At 36.0% G+C, this 19561-nt stretch overlaps 1 protein-coding gene across 1 annotated transcript in view; it reads right to left on the bottom strand.

Moving 5' to 3' along the window:
• PLXDC2 (plexin domain containing 2) overlaps window positions 1-19561 on the bottom strand; it is a 407678-nt gene that overhangs the window by 104850 nt on the left and 283267 nt on the right. Inside the window, exon 7 of the mRNA XM_060006184.1 lies at window positions 7388-7487. Coding sequence (XP_059862167.1) covers window positions 7388-7487 — 100 coding nt within the window. The remainder of the gene's footprint in view (window positions 1-7387; window positions 7488-19561) is intronic.

The following is a 19561-nucleotide window of genomic DNA, read 5'->3' as shown; positions in this document are numbered from 1 at the left end:
TAATGAGAACGTGTTTTGTTTGATGACCTGCCAATTAATGGCAGCTTCCAAATGGTCATTTCTGTTGTGTATCATACATCTCCCTGTCAAAAACAAGTAATTAGGAATGTATTTACTGGTAGCTCCTGCCAATACTAGAAGCTTTCATTTGATTCCAGAAATGTATTTAGCCCCTGTGTCTTCTTTAGAAAGTTAGCCAAAATAATGGTGAACCAAACATTCAGTACCTTAGCTGTGGTGATACAGCTTCAACTGTTTTATTACATCTTAACAAAACCAAGATCAACTATAATAACCATTAGGGGCTTTTAAAATTTTTTAAAAAATGAAATGAAATAAATCTCTGAGCAGCTAACACATAGAGAATAAAATTCAGTAATCAAAATCTTAAGGTGATATGATTCAAAGTGTAACTATTGAATTGCATGGTTTTAGACATTTTAAACAATATCAGCAGGAGGGACAGAGCGATTGTACGGAAACACCAGGAATCCTCTCCAATCAATATCCACTTTAGCTCAAATGAAAACAGTTTAATGAGTACCCTGTGGCATGATTAGCCATGATCCAGTTTACTTGTCTGTCTTGAAAATTAACATTCACACAGAGAATGTATGAGTAATTTCCTCAATTGTCTGATTCTTTATATAAATATTTTAATATTTTGTCTGGATTGTCAAGTAAATGATTAGCTAACATCTCCTTATTTATGTGTTGTCAATGCTTAATGACTGGTCCCAAATGATTATTTCTTATTTTCTTTACTAGTTCCCACTGAGCCCAGCACACAGCACCATTTACTGAGTACTCTTTAATGTAAATAGCATGTATTGCACAACTACAAGTTCATTCCCGGCATAAAGACTGAGGAAAAAAGAGACTCTTGAGAGAAAAAGTGCACTATTATAGAAGTTATAAGCTTCCCACACGAAAATGCAATGCATTACCAGAATTAGCTAGTTGGAGTTGTGAAATAAAGCATCTACAAATAGAAGATGCTTTTGCCTGAAACATTTAAGAATTCTTGGGACTTCCCTGGCGGTCCAGTTGTTAAGACTCTGCACTTCCACTGCAGGGGCACAGGTTCGATCCCTGGTCAGGTAACTAAGATCCTGCGTGCCGTGTAGTGTGGCAAAAAAAAAAAAAAAAAAAAAAAAAATTCTCCCTGTAGTTCTATTAAAAAATAATATAATTCAGCATTGGAAAAGGCAACATAAAATTTAGGTGACCATGAGGTGCTAATCTGAACCTCTCATATTTTCCTCTCATTATTCTTTTGTGTTCATAGAAATTCTAAAAAAAATTCTCAAATATGTCAAAATTAATCAGTGATTTATAATATCCAGAAAATTCTTAAATTTTTGCTTCTTTTGAAAAATCAAGATCAAGCAAATAGGGTATGTTAGAAATGTATGTATTAAAGCAATAAAATATCACTTTGCATAATGCTATCTATCTTGGAAGAGTTTTGTGAGAGGATACTTTATGGGGAAAATGTCATGATTTCTATTTCTTCTTCCTTTTGTTCAGCCTCGAGTGAGCTAGTGTGTACTTGACAACAGAAGCACCTAATGAAGCTGTGTGGTAAAGAGAAGCAATTTTATCTTCTGTAAAATGAATAAGTTTGAAGTGTTTTCCATTTTGAGGAACACAAGGTAAGATGACACAATTTCCTGAAGGATTTGTAGAGCGATCCGTCCTTAAATGAATGAAAAGACCCTGATAACTTTGAAAATAACAGGTGAGGCTCAGTTCTTCTGAAAGAGCTTTAATTGGGGTGTATAAATTGTTAAGAAAAAAAAAGTCATGTTTTTCCAAGACTATTTGTTTCTTCCATAGTTTGTCAACATGTTCTTTTATTTTAGTTGCTAAGTAATTCTAATGGATGTGTCCTACCACTGAATCCAAAATTACAATTTTTTTTACGGGCAAAATCAATTAAAGTGAAATGCTTAAATTTGAAAATGTATCACTGAATAATATCGAAAATTCTAAGGACTTTCAGAAGGCAAAGAAGAAGTAAAAAGTAGGTTAATGTAAATATTATACTTGAAATTTAATGTTCTATTTAAACATGTGCATATGGTCCACTGTCACCCTGTTCAGTATGGTGACCATTAGTCATACATAACTCTTAAAATTAATTGAATCCAATTAAAAATTCAATACCCCAGTTTCACTAGCCACATTTTAAGTGCATAGTAGTCACATGTAGCTAGTAAGTCTGTATTGGACAATTCAGATTTAAAACATTTCATCAGCACAGAAAGTTCTATTGGACAGTACTGGTCTATACTACTATTTTTTTGAGAATTAACGCTTAAGACATTTTGCGTAATAAAAGTGCATCTCTGTTTCTTAAAGTTATTTTTTTCTTTTCAGTCTGTGAACATAATTTTGATCAAGTTCTTTGAGAAACTGCTGACTGGTCTGTAAGCTCATAAAGAGACCGTGTATGGCAAACTATATCCAATGTTCCTCAAAGAGTTCCCTAAATCTCTAAGTATTTTTAAAATATGTTTTCTCTCCAAATTAGTTGTCAGTTTTATTTTTGAAAATGCTAATGTTTCTTATTGAGCTGTGAATAATAATAACCAAAAAGCAAAGGCACACTGTAGCGTACACAATGTCAATAAATTTAAAACAGAAGATGCTGATGAGAAAGGGATTGGTGTTAAGAAAGAACCAGATGATGCATGCTGGTGAGAAGAAAAAAGTGGAGTATTCTAAGGGATTCAGAAATTGCCATTATCATAACTTGTAGTAGAACCATTTCAAGTTAGGTCAGCTGCTTTCCAGATTAGTTTCTAGTACAAGAATTCTGCGTGTGTGTGTTAAAGTAACTTTCACATTACTGAAATGACATAGACTTAAGTTTCCAAATAAACGGACCATGGAGGCATGAACGGATTTTCTGGGTTTCTTGCTGGAAATGATATGCTCATTAAGCTCAGAGGGTGGAGAAAAAGGTGAGGGATGATGGGGAAGGTCAGCACTGTGGAGATTAAGATCAAAATTCAAAACGTTAAACGGGAGGAGAGAGAAACAAACAAGTAGAACAGTACTAGAGAGCACTGTAGGTTTACCCAGGAAGGCCTCTGCACACTGCAGAAAAAAATATGGAGGGTCACGAGCAGAGGTTGAGAAAGAATTACTTAGCAGAGCTACTTAACCAGAAATTATGGCAATTCCACATGACCTATGAATATATGACAATGTTAGAACTTTCTGGTAATCAAAAGAATATTAGAGCGACAATGAAACATCACGTTCTGCTTATCAAATTTGCGAAGTTTAAAAAATGATAGTAGTGTCTGAGAGCATTTGGGGAAATGGGATATCTGATATGATGCTGGTGGGGGAGTAGATTGGTACAACCCTTACAGAAAGCAATCTGTCAAAATACATAAAAATTCATTAACATTCCATGGTTACATATTCATTTTTTATGGATTAGATATGAGTAAAAATTCAAAAGCAAGGATGTTTAGCACTGCTGTTTTACTGACAATTAATATGAAAAGCATGACAAACCAGTGCTGAAAACAGATTACACAAATTATGAAACAAAGGAATTTGTTGCAGCTATTAACGACCACGTTTACACAGGTATTTAGCAGTGTAAGAAAAACGTGTTGTATATATTATAAGAAAAACAGGTGGCAAAAATATGTATAGGATAATGTCAATTTTCTTACCCTGTGTGTGTGTTTGTGTGTGTATACACTATAAACAAAAGATTGGATGCAGAGATATGAAAACATTGATTGTTTTCTCTCTGTAGTAGGTTTACAGGCAATTTAATTTCCTTCTTTGAGTTTTCTATTATTTTACCAATTCCTCTGAATTAATATGGACTATGCTTACAATAATTTTTACACTCGTATTTCTGTAATGAATAAACAAGGTCATTGTATGTAGACCTGTTTTTCACATCTGTACCTGTGGAGATTGAATTGGATGATCTCTATACTTTTTTTTTTCTGTTTCTAAAGTTCTACAAAATAGTTTATGAAAAACAGAAGGTGATGCAGAGATATACATACACATAGACAGACACACACAACAATATGTTAAGAAACAAATGCTGTCATCGTCAGAAAGAATGAGTTTCAGAGAGTGTCAAGGTGTCCTTGAGTGGAAATCCCCTGTGGCCTCACTCTCATGGGCACTGGGCCTGGGTGTGGACACCTCAGTCAGCATCACTGTTTTTTTAAAGTAACAATGTAGATGCCGATGGATAAGCAATACAAGTAAATATAAATACAGTGTTACTTTGTGCCAGGTACCACATGCTATACACATATTGTATCTTAGGTACTAAGATGGTTATTTTGCATATAAAGAAAGTTATAGAAATTAAATAATATGTTCAAGGTCTCATGACCAGTATTCACATTACAATTTCCCTTATACATTCTGGACTTTTAACTAGTTTTTCTTTTTCTTATATAAGGGTTAATTTCACCATAGACATTTTTCATTTTTTTGAAGGAGCAAAGGACTCCCCTTGTAACTTCAGAACTATTTACTGATTTACTAACAATGCCTAAATTCCCTTTGATATTTTAAACTATCAGATCACCTAATCTTTTTTGAAAGGTAAAGGTTATTTTAATAAACTATGCCTGAAAGTTACATGGAAAACATTTGGAAGCCTTTAAAAACTGAAAAACAATTTTTTTGTTGTTGATGTTATGATGGCGGGGAGGAATCTTCGTAATAAACAAATTCAATTTGCCTTAAAGCTTTTTGAATGCTCTACCAAACCTTCACCAAATCTGATAAGAATGGTATACTATTGTGGTCCCACTGGGAAAAATTACTCTCAACGTTGTGGCTCACTTTCCCATGTTGTCATGGCTAGATGAAGCAAAGGATCTAGGTTCTATAACCCATGTAACCAAAATGATTTAAAGAACAGAAAATTGATCTTATGAGAACAAGGTCCCGTGTAATAATGCACCTTGGAATACAGAAGAAAGCAAGCCGCCCATTACTTAGGATAATGATCAGTTTTTCCCTAAATTCACTCAGGAGAAGAAAAAGGGGTAACAGAGATGAAAGATTTAAATTCCCTATGAGGATGACTCCTAATAATGAAGGTTATTAAACAGGGGAACAGAATCTTGAAAAGGACTTAAATATTTATCTAAATTCTAATTGTACAAGTAAGTAACATACTGATCTCTAGGAATCATCTGATTTCTCAGGAAAAAATGATACTTGTATAACTTGTATTACGATATTCTTGGGTTAGCCTAATGTCTGAAGAAAACAAGTATGCTTTTTTTTTTCCCGCTGAGAATACAATGCAGCCATGCAACCATATCTTTCCTATTATACAGAACCTCCTGTAACAGATACTGTTACACCTGATAAATGTGGGAACAGATTTTTAAGGAGATTAAAATTTTTCTGTTCCCCCAAAGATTTTTAAGTAGAACACATCAATTCCAGTGTTCTTGCTGAAATACAGTCTCATCTAATGGCAGGGATGAGTAGATTAGAAACTCAGGACTTCCCTTCCTTCCTGGCAAATTTTCTCAAGGTGACAGTGAGGTCAACAGGAAATGTAAATGTCACTCCAGCACATAGCCTGCCTGAGAGAAGCTTCTCCCTGAACTCAAAGCTTGAGTACTTTCTTTAGATTAATGCTGACTCCCAAACTTTAGACATAATCTGTTCTCAAAATTCATATTAATTTTGCCAATTTATTCAATGAAATTTATATTTGAGAAGGACATTTTCCCCTCTAAACATAATGGTCACCCTGTTACAATATAACAAGGGGTGCAAAATTGCATTTTGGGACTCTGAAGTCTGAGTACAATTTTATCATGTCTCGGTTCTGACACAACACTTGAATATTACAATACATTTGTAAAAAAATTATTTTGTACGTTGGTGGGTCTTTTTCTCTAAATAATAATATATCAGCACTTCAATGTGGGCCAAGATGCCTTCTGAGGAAGCTGCAAATAAAATTCTTTCTGGGATGAAAGAAGCCACAAATAAACTAAAACTAGCGATTCTTTTACTTGTGCAGTAATTGACTCAGGTCATGCTTGACTAACTCCTCTGAAAGGAAGAATGTGAGAACATTCCTTCTCACACAGAAGTCAACTTGGCCTCTCCCAGGGTTCAGCTTCTTGACTAAGAGTTCTGTCAGGATGTCTTTATGTTGCCTACACATAAGGATATATCTCTGCTTTGTTCACAGTACAGGTTTGTTTCTGGAAAATCTGCCTTGATTTAACAGGTGGCTGGAATATTACCTCCCGCAAATTCTCAGCTAATAAGGAGAAACGGCCATGGAAGATTCACGGTCTTCACCAAGCAGAACTGCCACATATGAATGTCATTCTAAACCGTAATTGTAAGATAACCCCTATAATGTTTCCAGCCAATCCTCTGCTCTGAAACGTCTGATTTCCACATCATTTACTTTCTGTATTTGAGGTGACATAAACAGAATTAGTTCAAGTCAAGACCAAACAGCATATGCATGTGATAAATTAAGTCTACCACTATAATGAAATAAAGAATTTTGCTCAAGAACTTTGAGCAAAAGGGAAAGGAATGATCTAATCTTGAGATGTATCATAACCTCTTGCTTTACATAAGTACATCTGGGACACAAACAGTCACCTTTGGTACTAACATACCCAAGCAACCCTCAGGGCTGTTCTTGAACTAGAAGGAGGTTTTAAAAAACAGAAGCTTTCAAAAGAGGGCTATTTACATGATCAGAACTACTACAAACAGCAGTTACCATCTGGATTTCTAATACGATGAACAGATGCCCAAAGTAACATGTATGTTTTTCTTCTACAAATGGAAACTAGATTAGATATAGGCAAAAATGATTTAAACAAAGAGAATAAAATATATTGTGTGGTAGGTATGGCTCCATCAAGATTTTTTTTAACCTCAGTTTATACTTTTTGAAAATCTTCCTTTAGGCTCTCAAACAGTTTTATACAAACATGTTAAACATGAAACGGTACAAGGCTGATCTTTTGCTGATAAATTTATTTAAATGAAATAAACAATCATACACCTATCAATCAAATGATCTGTCACTCTTTTATGTTCCTCTTCCTATTAATAAAAGAAATATATCTGCACAACCAAGCTAACTATTCCAAAGAATCCAAATTCTCTTAGCTTGGCTATTTAACTTCTCTTCACCTAAATTATTAGTCCAACACTAACAGAGAGATAGCAAATGCCAAAAAGACTTACAAGCCAAACAATATAATTAACAAGCAGCAATTAGCTAAGTGATTCGATTGTTCGAAGAGTCACATCTGCCCTAGATCAATCTCCTTTAAATTTACCCCACAGCAGGCTCAGACTCTGCCATTACCCTTCTTCTACATACTGGGAATTTGTTGGATCCTGTGGACAACGACAAATGCATCTGACAGCCCCACTTTCACTGGGTGATTGGTCGAACTTATCTGTGTGACCAAGACAGGAATCTGGAAAAGAAAAAGCAGATTGCTGTGAGTTAGATTTGAATTTCATTTGGGGTAGGTGTGGGGAATGCGACCATCTTTTTTAATGGATAAAATTTGATTATGGAGATGAAGGAAGAGAGAGAGCAGGAAACATTAGAGAAGAAAAACATACAATATCTAAAAATAACATCTGTTTAGTGCTATTCGATGGGTTAAAGTGACAAGAGAGTTCCTGGTCCTACAGACAGGGCTACTTGATGATGAAAGTAACAGATTCTCAGAGAATCTAACTGATGCTGAACACTGAAAATTTCTCACACATACAGGCACACCATGAATGCACGTAGTGCGGACTATCATTACAGAGATAGAGATTCTTTTTGTACCATTTGTTTTCCCCAAAGACTCTATTATATATTCATTTTCATAGTTTTAAAAAATCCTTGTTTACAAGTGGCCTTATAGATATAAAACCTAGAGAAAGATAATACGTGCATTCCTAAATATATATAAATATATATGTAACAATATCATCGTTGATTAATATATAGCGATATTTGGCAATTGCTTCTTAACGGATGAACTTCACTATTCTGGTTAAAACTCATATGGAAAACTTATGAATTATTATGGGTCAGTTCAAGGTCATAGTTCCTAAATTTAAACCTCAATAGAGCCCAAATCTGCATATTATAGACATTTATAATGTGTACAGTTTTAAAAAATTAGGACACACTGAGACTATATTAAACATGATACAACAGTTATAAATGAGACAAACTCTTGGAGCCGTTTTTTCTAGATTTAGAAAAGAATCATTGGAGATATGATTACTATCTTTACTACCAGTTTTATAGAAATGAAAATGGGGATGAAAACATCTTCAATACATAAAGGGACAAGAAACAATATGGAAGGATAAATGCACGAACAAGTCTTTTAAGTAGAATAAGCAGATTGTGGGCCATCTGTGGGTAATTCATTAAAGATCATATTAGATCAGACATGGTTGTATAAGCCATAATAAACAGCATGGCAATAAAAAAGAAGGAAAATAGGGGACTTCCCTGGTGTTGCAGTGGTTAAGAATCTGCCTGCCAATGCAGGGGACACAGGTTCGATCCCTGGCCCAGGAAGACCCCACATGTTGCAGAGCAACTAAGCCCATGTGCCACAACTACTGAGCCTGCACTCTAGAGCCTGCAAGCCACAACTACTGAGCCCACGCGCCACAACTACTGAAGCCTGCGTGCCTACAGCCCATGCTCCGCAACAAGAGAAGCCACCGCAACGAGAAGCCCGCGCACCGCAACAAAGAGTAGTCCCCACTCTCCGCAACTAGAGAAAGCCTGGGTGCAGCAACAAAGACCCAATGCAGTCAAAAATAAATAAATAAAATAAGTAAATTTAAAAAAAAGAAGGAAAATAACTTGGAGAGAAGATGTAATAAGGACTGTACTTCTTATTTTTGCCCCTGACATCATGAAGTTGTAAAAAGTGTTATTTTGTTGAAACTAAGAGGAAATTTTAATGTTTCTGAAATTTGTGGAATTATCTCAAAATAGTAAATGGAAGATATTTTCCTTTTATGTACTAATCAGTCCTCTCTTGAACAATGTTGTAGTATGCCGGTTTTATATCAGTGTGTCCAGTTCTTAACCACCATTAAGAAGTATTCTGATATTTGGACAACAGAAACAAACAAAATCAAACCAAGATCTTTGTCCCTAAAAGTTCATTTACTAAATGAAACTCTGATATAATTTATTTATGGTAATTGCTAAGCCATACTCAGTATCAATGTATGTAATCCCTTTTCTTAGGGTACATTATATTATTACCCAGTTTATACTCCACGTTGAAGCATGCTAATATAAGTGCAATTTATATTTAAGACAGACTTACAGTGAAAGAAGAAAAGGCAAAGGGATAGAAAGCCACAGAAAAAATTTCCAATTCAAGTTATATTTTGTATATCCTAATAAGACAAGCTCATAATTTTTAAACAGCATCATTAATAGATGCCTGCTTAGGAGTAAGTATGAAAGCTTTGCTACTGGATTTGTTACTTGCTTTCATTCTTACAACATCTATGACTGCAGTTTTCCTCTGCAAGGTATGAAATATTTTACCAGATAATTCTGTGGTAATTAATTGTACTTCTTCTTTCCCATACTCAAAGCAGAGCTTGAGTTTATATTGTTATCAACCGGAAAATTCTATAATATTGTTATGAATATTACATTATCATATGAGAGCTTGTTTTTCAGGTCACATGTCTTGGATCTGCAGACATCCTAGCTTCTCTTCTCTTCACATTATCTACCCCATCTCTTCTATCTCTCTTTATCTCTTCCCTTATCTAGCCATCTTTCATTTTTATTTTGTTTTCTCCATCTCTTTCCTTCTTTTCACTCCCTTCCTTTATATTTTATCTCTAAGTCAAACTCTCTCCTCCTGTGCATTTGATCTGTGGTACATTGACTGCGCTAACGGCCTCAGTCCATGGCCTCTTTTTATCCATACTCTGCCGTCTCACTTGGTGGACCTCTGCCATTCTGCCTCTGCCTCAGTAATATGGCAAAAGAAGACAACAGCAAACTTGAAGCAGAAGAAAGGCTTGAAAAGGTGCCTGTACATTTCCACCTCCTTTCTGGGACTTCTGCCACTGCCATGAGAATATACCCTGCTGAAGATCTATGAGAGACACATGGAGGAATGTTTTCTTTCTAGCAGAGGTCATCTTGAACAACTAGCCCCTAGCCAATCAACCAGCTAACAACTGACACATGAGTGAGCCCAGCTGAGATCAGCAGTCTTATACCTTGTGAGAAATAAGAAATAGAGTTGTTTAGGCCACTACATTTTGGGGTGATTTGTTACACAGCAATACTAACCAATGCATTATCTACTAAAGCTCTAATAGCCAATACAAACTTCTCTGGGTGTCTCTATAGAAAATGAAGTAGCATTCTTCCTCCTAGGTTTCTGGGAATCAGATAAATATCTCTTTAGGTACAATTAAACTTGAAATATTGGAAAGGTCCATTAAAAAGATGCATTTTCTGCATCTTTTTTTTCACTCTTCTGTATCTTTTTATTTTCTAGTTTATTCTTTTCCCTGTGGATTCCAAAAATGAAGACCAAGGTGTATAATTTACCCAGATTTAGATTCATTTAACTTAAGGTAAATCCATGCAAAATCAAAATGGGTAACCTAACAATGTAGAGAGTTTTTTGTCCACTGAAAATAATCCTATCGTAAATTGGCCAACCCTCTAGGAAGACAGTAGATGACCTGTAAGGACTCTTTCAAACCTCAAATTCAACGATTTAATTCTCCTGAATGATCTAGACTTTCCCAAGCTTCACCAAGTACATTGTTAATAAAGATCCAAAAAAATTATAAGGGTGAATTCATTCATAATATTTATCATTTATAATATTTATTTATAATAATATTCATTTGTATTATTCAATATATATATGTATTATTGAATATACTGAATATATATATATTGAATATATATATTATTGAATATATTGAATATATATTATTCAATATAAATATATTTGAATATATTATTCAAATAATATTTATTTATAATAATATTCATTTATAATATTTATATTAGTTGAACATTTTCTCTGTATTATTGTAGGCACTGGAATTACAGGAGAAAACAAAAAAGCCCCTGCTCTCATAGAGCTTACATTCTAGAGAGTAGAGACTGACATGAAGACAAGTGAACATAAAAAATACAGTATGCCAGGAGGTGGTAAGTGCCAAGGAGGAAATGGAAACATGGGGAAGATACAGCGAGGGATGGGGGCCTCTTTAAGAGAAGGAGGCACAGAAGATTTCTGTGATAATGTGACTTTTTTGTAGTAGGAGAACCTGCCATATGGAGATTTGGGGAACAGCTCTGTAGAGAGACCAGTACATGCAAAGGCCTTGTTTGAATTGCTTTTGCTGTCTTTTAGGAAATAAAAGGTTATCGCTGGAGCAGAGGGAGTAAATAAGAGTGCTGAAGGGGATGGGACGCAGTGACGACAGATCAGAGGGAGCATGTATTCCCTGCAAGCCACGGCAATGACTCTGGATTTTATTCCAAGTTGTATGGGGAAGGGTTAGACCGTCTTGAACAGAGGAAGGACATTCCCTTACATCTGAAAAAGATCACACTAACTGATGTGTAATCTGGACTGGAGGGGGAAAAGAGAGACAGAGAAACTAGTTAGAAGGGTATCACCATTTTGCAGATGAGAAATGGGTGGCTTGGAGTACACTAGATAAAATAAGTATAAGAGCTGGAGCGACAGGAAGATGATTCTGGACGAATATGCCATGGATTTAAGGAGAGTGAGAAAAAGAAGAGAGTCAACAGTGTCACCAAGACTTTTGGTTTTAACAGCAGGAAAAATGGAGTTGAGCTTTTCATCGGAGCCAGCATGCTGTTGCACACCTTCAGGGTTCATTTCCATTGCTGGCTATGAGGATGGTGTCTACTGAAGCATCCAGAGATGGAGGAGACTAGGGCAGGAAGCAGTGGAAAAGGACGATGGCAATACCACTGGCCTCAAATGCTTTTCTTCCAAATTTTATAGAGTTCATGAATAAAAGCATAGAATTTCTAAAACTCTGGTATTTTATCCTGATTAAATATTAACATGAAAATGTACAAGAAGCTTTTGATTCCCTACATTTTCCTAGAAGCCACCCAAACCTTTGATAAAATGATTACATATCAGGTTTAGAAAACAAAACACTATGGCCAATTGAATTAAATGCTTAATTTGGTAAAAGATTAACGAGGCAAAGTCCAGGCTTTCTCTTAGATTTCTTTCAAGAACATGTCTGCCTCTCTCCACCTGATACTGTCCTATCTTTTTCACTTTGCCTTCTTGGACTGTTATCTTTTTACCTCAAAACCTCAAAGGCGTGGGGTTGTTCAGCGTAAGGATGGTTCATCCACTCACACTTACTGCAGCCAAGTAATTGGGCTGTGTGAGCTCTCTGTGAGCCAGACTGCAGGTTCCCACGACAGTTTAGAATGAGAGGCCGTTTGTTAGGCTGAATCAGGAGCACTGCTAAAACCACATTTAACATGAGCTATTTTTTGACTAACATCAACAAAGCAATTGTGTGTATGTATATAAATGAACTATCTAGAATTAGAGCCAAAAGTGTGCAAGAAAGGATCTGTCACAGTGTCGCAGTCCCCTAGTCTATAGAGGACTCCGTATTGGATAAGTACCCAAGTCAGAGAAGCAGGGACGAAAGATGATGCCCAAAGTACAAAAACTCTGCTTATGGAAGCTATCCTTTATCCTATATACAAATTTATATTCATCCTTAAAATGTCTCCTAAGTTAGTTCCTGGGGATGTCAGGAAGCCAATCTGAAATAATACAAACTCTGAACTATACAAGCTTTAAAAAAAAATGTAGTTCATTATTTTCAAATGCCTATAATACTTGCCTTTTTATAATTAAAGCAAAGCTAAATCTTCACTCGGCCTCTGTATGATTTGTAATGAATCATACATTTCTGAGAAGGAGTTTTACAATTAGATTCATTCCACAGGATAGATATAGAAAAGGAGCATTAACGCCAGTTAAAATATGCTTCCATTTCAGCTTACATAAGCATTTATAAACTCTTTTCTTTAAGGTGTTTTAATTTTCCTTCCATTTCACAAGACACAGGTAAGTTTGTTATTTAAGTAAGTATAATTTTTTTCTATAAATGATACAGTAAGCAAATGAAGTATAGCGACAGAAAAGAGTTGGAATAACTAGACAAAATTAACGTAGGAAATGATATTAGGAGTTAGTAAAGGTAGGGCAGAGCATGCTGGCCTTTGGAGGAAGATTCAAATACAAAAGTTGTTCTCTTTTCCGTGCTGTGGTATCATTCTCCAGCACACAAGGGCCTGACACAATACCGAAAACATGAACGTCTGTCTCTAAAACAGTTAAGGGGATAACAGCATGCTGCTTGAGTCGCAGGGAATAATTTTATTTTTCTCTCTGTTCTGCCCCGCAAACCTTGCCAAAACATTCATTCGTTTCCATTATGGCCCGGCTATCTATCTAATAGGCAGCACAGCATCTCAGCAAGGGTTTGACTGCAGAGTATGTGCTCCCAAGTATGAATCATAAGCCTATCAGACGCAACTGGAGAGGAATTAGTCTAAACTCATTTTTGTTAACTCGCGAATCAGCAATGTGATGTCTAATAGCTTAATATATATACAGTAAAAAAACCCCAAAGCTTAAAAGTTTAACCATTCTTACCTTCACTTAACCCTTAAGTTCCTACCTTATCTCCCTTAAACGTCTGATCAGGCTTCCCCTTACTCAGTAGGGTGTCCAATTTTAAAAAGTCATGCTCAAAGCAATGCATAAAGCCCTGAGTATTAGTTGTCTGAAAACTACATTTGAATAGAAGGGCTTTCAGTTAAATTTGACATTATAAAAACATCCATTTGCTTTCCTGAATATCGTTAACATGTCGCACGATTATTTGAATCCCTTTCTAGCTTTAGATTCTGAACTCTTTTCATATGCTAGGTATCGAGCAATGCACTTACTTGATGGCATGAAAGCAAAGGCGAGCCATACGTTAAAGATATGATCTAACATTCCTCTTACCCCCATCTCCACAATCGTACCCCATAGAAAATCTGGAAGGAGACAACAGCATGAAGTTGGTAAGTAAAAATAGCTCCCTCTTTTAATATAGGGACTGCCCAGTACTGAACTGACAAACTAGAGTGGGAGCATCATATAAAAGAATATAGTGAGGCAGGAGCCCCCTGAAGAAGCCTGTGCAACGTGGCTCAAGATAGTCAAAACCATAATGGCGACTTTATCTGGGACTATGGCTACAAAAGGGAACTTGCCTAAACACGGCTGGGAAAAGGAACGGGATTAGGAAACTGCACTCTGGCTTTGGGGAGACATGGGGAAAGTACGAGGCCTTTTGCCTTAGGGATAAATTAGCTCTTTGATCCTGGAATCCTCAGAGCAGGGACTGGATATGGTCTATACCGGCAGGAGCACCATGTAGAACAAACCTCTCCACGTCACCACAAAGCTTAAATGGAAGTGGGGCTTGGAAGGAGAAAACGTACCCAGGAAGATCAAATACCTTGTCCAAGGACAACATAACCCGCTAGGGGCAGGGCCAGCATTAGAACAAGATTTCTGTTTCTACAGTTATTTCTTCTAGATTATTGACCTTGCTTCCTTGCTACTTTATTTATTTTCACTCAGAACATTATAAAGGGAGAACGGGTTCAATTTGTCATTTTCTTACACTACGGGAAATAAAAGAAAATTAAAATGTTGGGAGTTTTAATATGTGAGATAACAAAAAAGTGCAAATGCAAATGAATTAGATCCTAAATAAAGCCATGTAGATACAACTTTATACTTTATGTACTTAAAATACAGGGAAGTGCTAAGATATAAAATCATCTGTGTCTACATTTTTTTTGGAATTCTTTCTTTTTTTTAAATTTTATTGAAGTGTAGTTGATCCACAATGCCATGCTGATCCCGGCTGTACAGCAAAGTGATTCCGTTATACACACATATATTCTTTCTCACACTCCCCTCCATCCCAGCCTATCACAGGATACTGAATATAGCTCTCTGTGCCACACAGCAGGATCTTGTTGTTTATCCATTCTATACATAATAGTTTAGATCTGCTAATCCCAAACTCCCAATCTTTCCCTCCCCCACACACCCTCCCCCTTGGCAACCACAAGTCTGTTCTCTATGTCTGTGAGTCTGTTTCTGATTTGTTGATAAGTTCATTTGTGTCATATTTTAGATTCCACATGTAAGTGATATCATATGGTATTTGTCTTTCTCTGTCTGACTTACTTTACTTAGTATGATAATCTCTAGTTGCATCCATGTTGCTGCAAATGACATTATTTCATTCTTTTTTATGGCTGAGTAGTCCATTGTATACATGTACCACATCTTCTTTATCCATTCATCTGCTGATGGACATTTAGGTTGCTTTCATGTCTTGGCTATTGTAAATAGTGCTGCAATAAACATAAGGGTGCATATATCTTTTTGAATTATAGTTTTGTTTGGATATATGTCCAGGAGTGGGATTGCTGGAGCAAATGGCAACTCTATTTTTAGTTTTGTTTTTTTTTTCCTTTGCGGTACGCGGGCCTCTCACTGCTGAGGCCTCTCCCATTGAGGAGCACAGGCTCCGGACGCGCAGGCTCAATGGCCACGGCTCACGGGCCCAGCTGCTCTGCGGCACGCGAGATCCTCCCGGACCGGGGCACGAACCCACGTCCCCTGCATCGGCAGGCGGACCCCCAACCACTGCGCCACCAGGGAAGCCCCTATTTTTAGTTTTTTGAGGAACCTCCATATTGTTCTCCATAGTGGCTGCACCACATGAATTGTTTTTTTAATTCAACATTCCCCACACCTTCCTGGGTGGTGGTAATAGATGTTCCATGAAAAATGCATTCCCAGGTCAAAAAAGTTTGATCAGCTCTGGGTTAAATGAAGTTAATTTACCTTTGTGGCTGTTCTTCTCAGAGCCTTTCATTGCTAATAGGCATTGGGAAAAGCACATTCTGGGAAATGCTCAATTTAGAAAACACACAATTTGAGAGACATTTACTTAATTTATTAAAGAGCCATTTTGCTTTGCTTTCCTCTGCAGAGACATGTTCTCAGTTATGGGATTCTTTCCTGAGAGTTTATAATTAGCATTTCTTGTCATCTGGGTTTTCTCAATCTTATACATTTGTTAAATAAATTTTATTTAAATTTCATATATATATATATATATATATATATATATATATATATATATATATATATAGTTTCTTGGATGCATATATATTATTTTAACACATGTTAAACATTCTCACATATACAGCAATAGCCATAAAGGCAAATCACTTCATATCTAAATGTCAATTGTTTCACTGTTCAGTTCTTTTTGGCTTTCTCTTACCCTCTTGAATTATTTTTTTCTATAAATTTTACAAGCTCAGCAAGTGTTCATCTTTTAATGCTTTCAGGATGATGACCATGAATGAAGGGTCATTACAGTTTAAACAAGAGAAATAGTCTTCAAATAAATTTTAAAAATGCATTGAGGGTGACAGTTAAACCTCCAACCAATTGGCAATGGTGATTTATTAACTATGCATTCTTCCACAGAAACAGTAAATGTTACACTAAGGAACATTAGGATTAAATACTTAAATGGTAGAAGTAATTAAAAAGTAATTTTACTTAATAAACAATAAAGTTCCTCTATACAGACCTCCTCTAAAATTTGCTGCTGAAGGAGACTGTAAGGTATTCAACCAAGAAAATGGATAAAGTGGGCTGACTCTCAGGTGAGATGTGTATTCTCTATGAGTTCCCCTGTGGCCATGTAGAAGGATTACGTGACTTTTTAATTGTATTGTCTCAAACTGATGACCACTCTGTACCTCCCATGAACTGGTGAAAAAAATTAATCAAATTTCCAATAGACACAAAATGAATCACATCCTTCCTGAGTCTGTATCTAAAGTAACAATAAATTCAAAATATAATAGGAGAAGAGAGATGAAACAAGTCAGGGGAAATGCAACTTCTAATATATGATAGTATACTCGGATAGGCAGCATTAAGAAATATAAGAAAGTTGATTTCAAGTCTCTAATGTGTCTGGAATCATATCTTTCTTGTGAACAGGTAGTTTCCTTGTTACATTATCAAGACACCAAGAATTTCAGGTCTATACCGTAATAAAGCAAACAATCATCACTATTCAATGGTAACTTAAAATAATATAAAGAATCTGGTTTCTAGGATGACAGCTAGTTATTTCTATTAACAGAATAGGAAACGGGAATTTGATTTTTCCAAATTCCATTTATCTAAGAAAGGACATATGTTTTTACTATTATTTTTACTTATGCACAACTTCTTTCCCTTTTTTAAAAAAATTAATAAAATAAGTGCTGTGGAAAGGCAAACCATTCTTACCTGTGCTCTCAAGTGGCTGAGTTACACTACAATAATGACTAACCAGGAAAGACTGTCAGGGAGATCAAAGGGAATAAAGCAATACAGCCATTTCTTGAAAAGGAAGCTTGTAGGGAGGCACTAAGGTACAGTGGTTGGGCCTATGGGCTCTGGAGTCATATTCCCTTGGATGAATCTTTGTTTCATAATTTTGGGAAAGTTACTTAACCTCTCTGGGTGTTTTGGGTTCCTTCTCTGTAAATGATAAAAGTGACAACCTCTTAGTTTTTGTGAGAATAACATGAGACAAATTTTAAGCATGTCGGTCACTGCCTAGCATATATGAAGAGCTAAATAAATGTTAGATTTTACAAATTTGGAGGTTGCTTTTAAAAATGAATGGGGCTTCTGGTTATGGCAGACAAACTTGTATAAGGCCATCATTTCTACTACTGAGACCAAGCAGGAAAGAGAAAAAACATATGAAAAGCAGCTGTTGAAGGCATCAGGTGGCTGTCAAAGAACAAGGACCTGAAAAGCCAAGATTCCAAAGAAAGGAAATCACAGAGGTGAAACCAACACTGCTTTCCCTTCAAGGCATTTGACAATTAATGAGCCAGATTTAGAGACAGAAAATTTGAACAGAACTTCAGGCAGTCTCATGGAGTTGTGGAAAACACAGAGTTCAGGACCACTAAGGCAAAAGGTCCATAGTAATTACCCAGGGTTATGTGGAGATTCCTGAAGGACTACATTCTAAGAGTTAGGGCTAACCAGAAATATACCAGTTTTTATAAGGGCCAATGCTCAACTGTGAATGAGCTTAGTCCTGCTCAGTAGTAAGTAATCTGTTCCCTCCTAACAAAAAAAGTAAACCCTTCCTTGAAGAAGAAAATATCATCCACAACCTCAAAGCATCTCTTTACTATTTTGTAAACAATGCCCAACATTTGATCAAAAATTACCTAACATGCAAGGAGACATGACCAGTGAATGAAAATCTACAGAAAAAGAAACAAAGTAAAAAAGAGATGATAGAAACAGACCCATAGGAAATCTAGATATTAGAGTTAGCTATAAACTTTAAAAGAACTGTTATTAATATATTTAAGAATATAGATGACAAGATGGTTAATTTCATTAGGTAATTAAATCTATGCAAAAGAAACAAATGAATACCCTGAAATTGAAAAATGCATTAAAGTGAATGGTTGATAATTTGAGAGGAAACTTTTGGAAAAAACAATATGTTTTTTGTGTTTTGACTTCCATCCTAAGTAAACTGTATCTTTGAAATTAACTAAAATAAACAGCTGTGTAGCAATAAGGGCCTATAACTTAGAACATAATTTCAAATCTTTGGTTGAATAATAAAGAGCTATAATCTTGGGAGAGGTAACTTAATTATTTAAAGGAATCTGTGTCCCCACTACTTCTCTCACCAGTATGGTTAGGAGAACACTGTGACTTTGTGAAGGATCATTAAATTCTTTGAACAAATCTGTATTTACTCTTATTTCAAACAGCAGTAGTAACTGCCCTATCTCAATCTCATTAAGATTGTTATAAGTACAAATGTATTTTCTAATTTATTGATCATTATTTATCACAGTCTGCACTGTGAAAAATTATGCTGCTGGAGACATGACTACATACAGAACATGACAGAATTGGAGGTCATCTGAGTGGTTAGTATGGGCAGTTGGCACATTAAGAGTTACTAAGAGAGGGGCTTCCCTGGTGGTGCAGTGGTTGAGAGTCTGCCTGCCGATGCAGGGGACACGGGTTCGTGCCCCGGTCTGGGAAGATCTCACATGCTGAGGAGCGGCTGGGCCCATGAGCCATGGCTACTGAGCCTGCGCGTCCGGAGCCTGTGCTCCGCAACGGGAGAGGCCGCAACAGTGAGAGGCCCGCATACCGCAAAAAAAAAAAAAAAAAAAGAGTTACTAAGAGAAACATAATTAACTACTGGAATAAATCATTTGAGGGTAATAAAAGTGAAATTTGTGTCAAAAATTTATTCAATGAAATACTAATTTTCCTCCATGTTGAGTAAAATTATTAGTAGTTTCTGAATA

Source organism: Delphinus delphis, chromosome 2, assembly GCF_949987515.2.
Source record: "Delphinus delphis chromosome 2, mDelDel1.2, whole genome shotgun sequence".
Lineage (NCBI taxonomy): Eukaryota > Metazoa > Chordata > Mammalia > Artiodactyla > Delphinidae > Delphinus > Delphinus delphis.
This window is presented reverse-complemented; position numbering and strand designations above follow the sequence as displayed.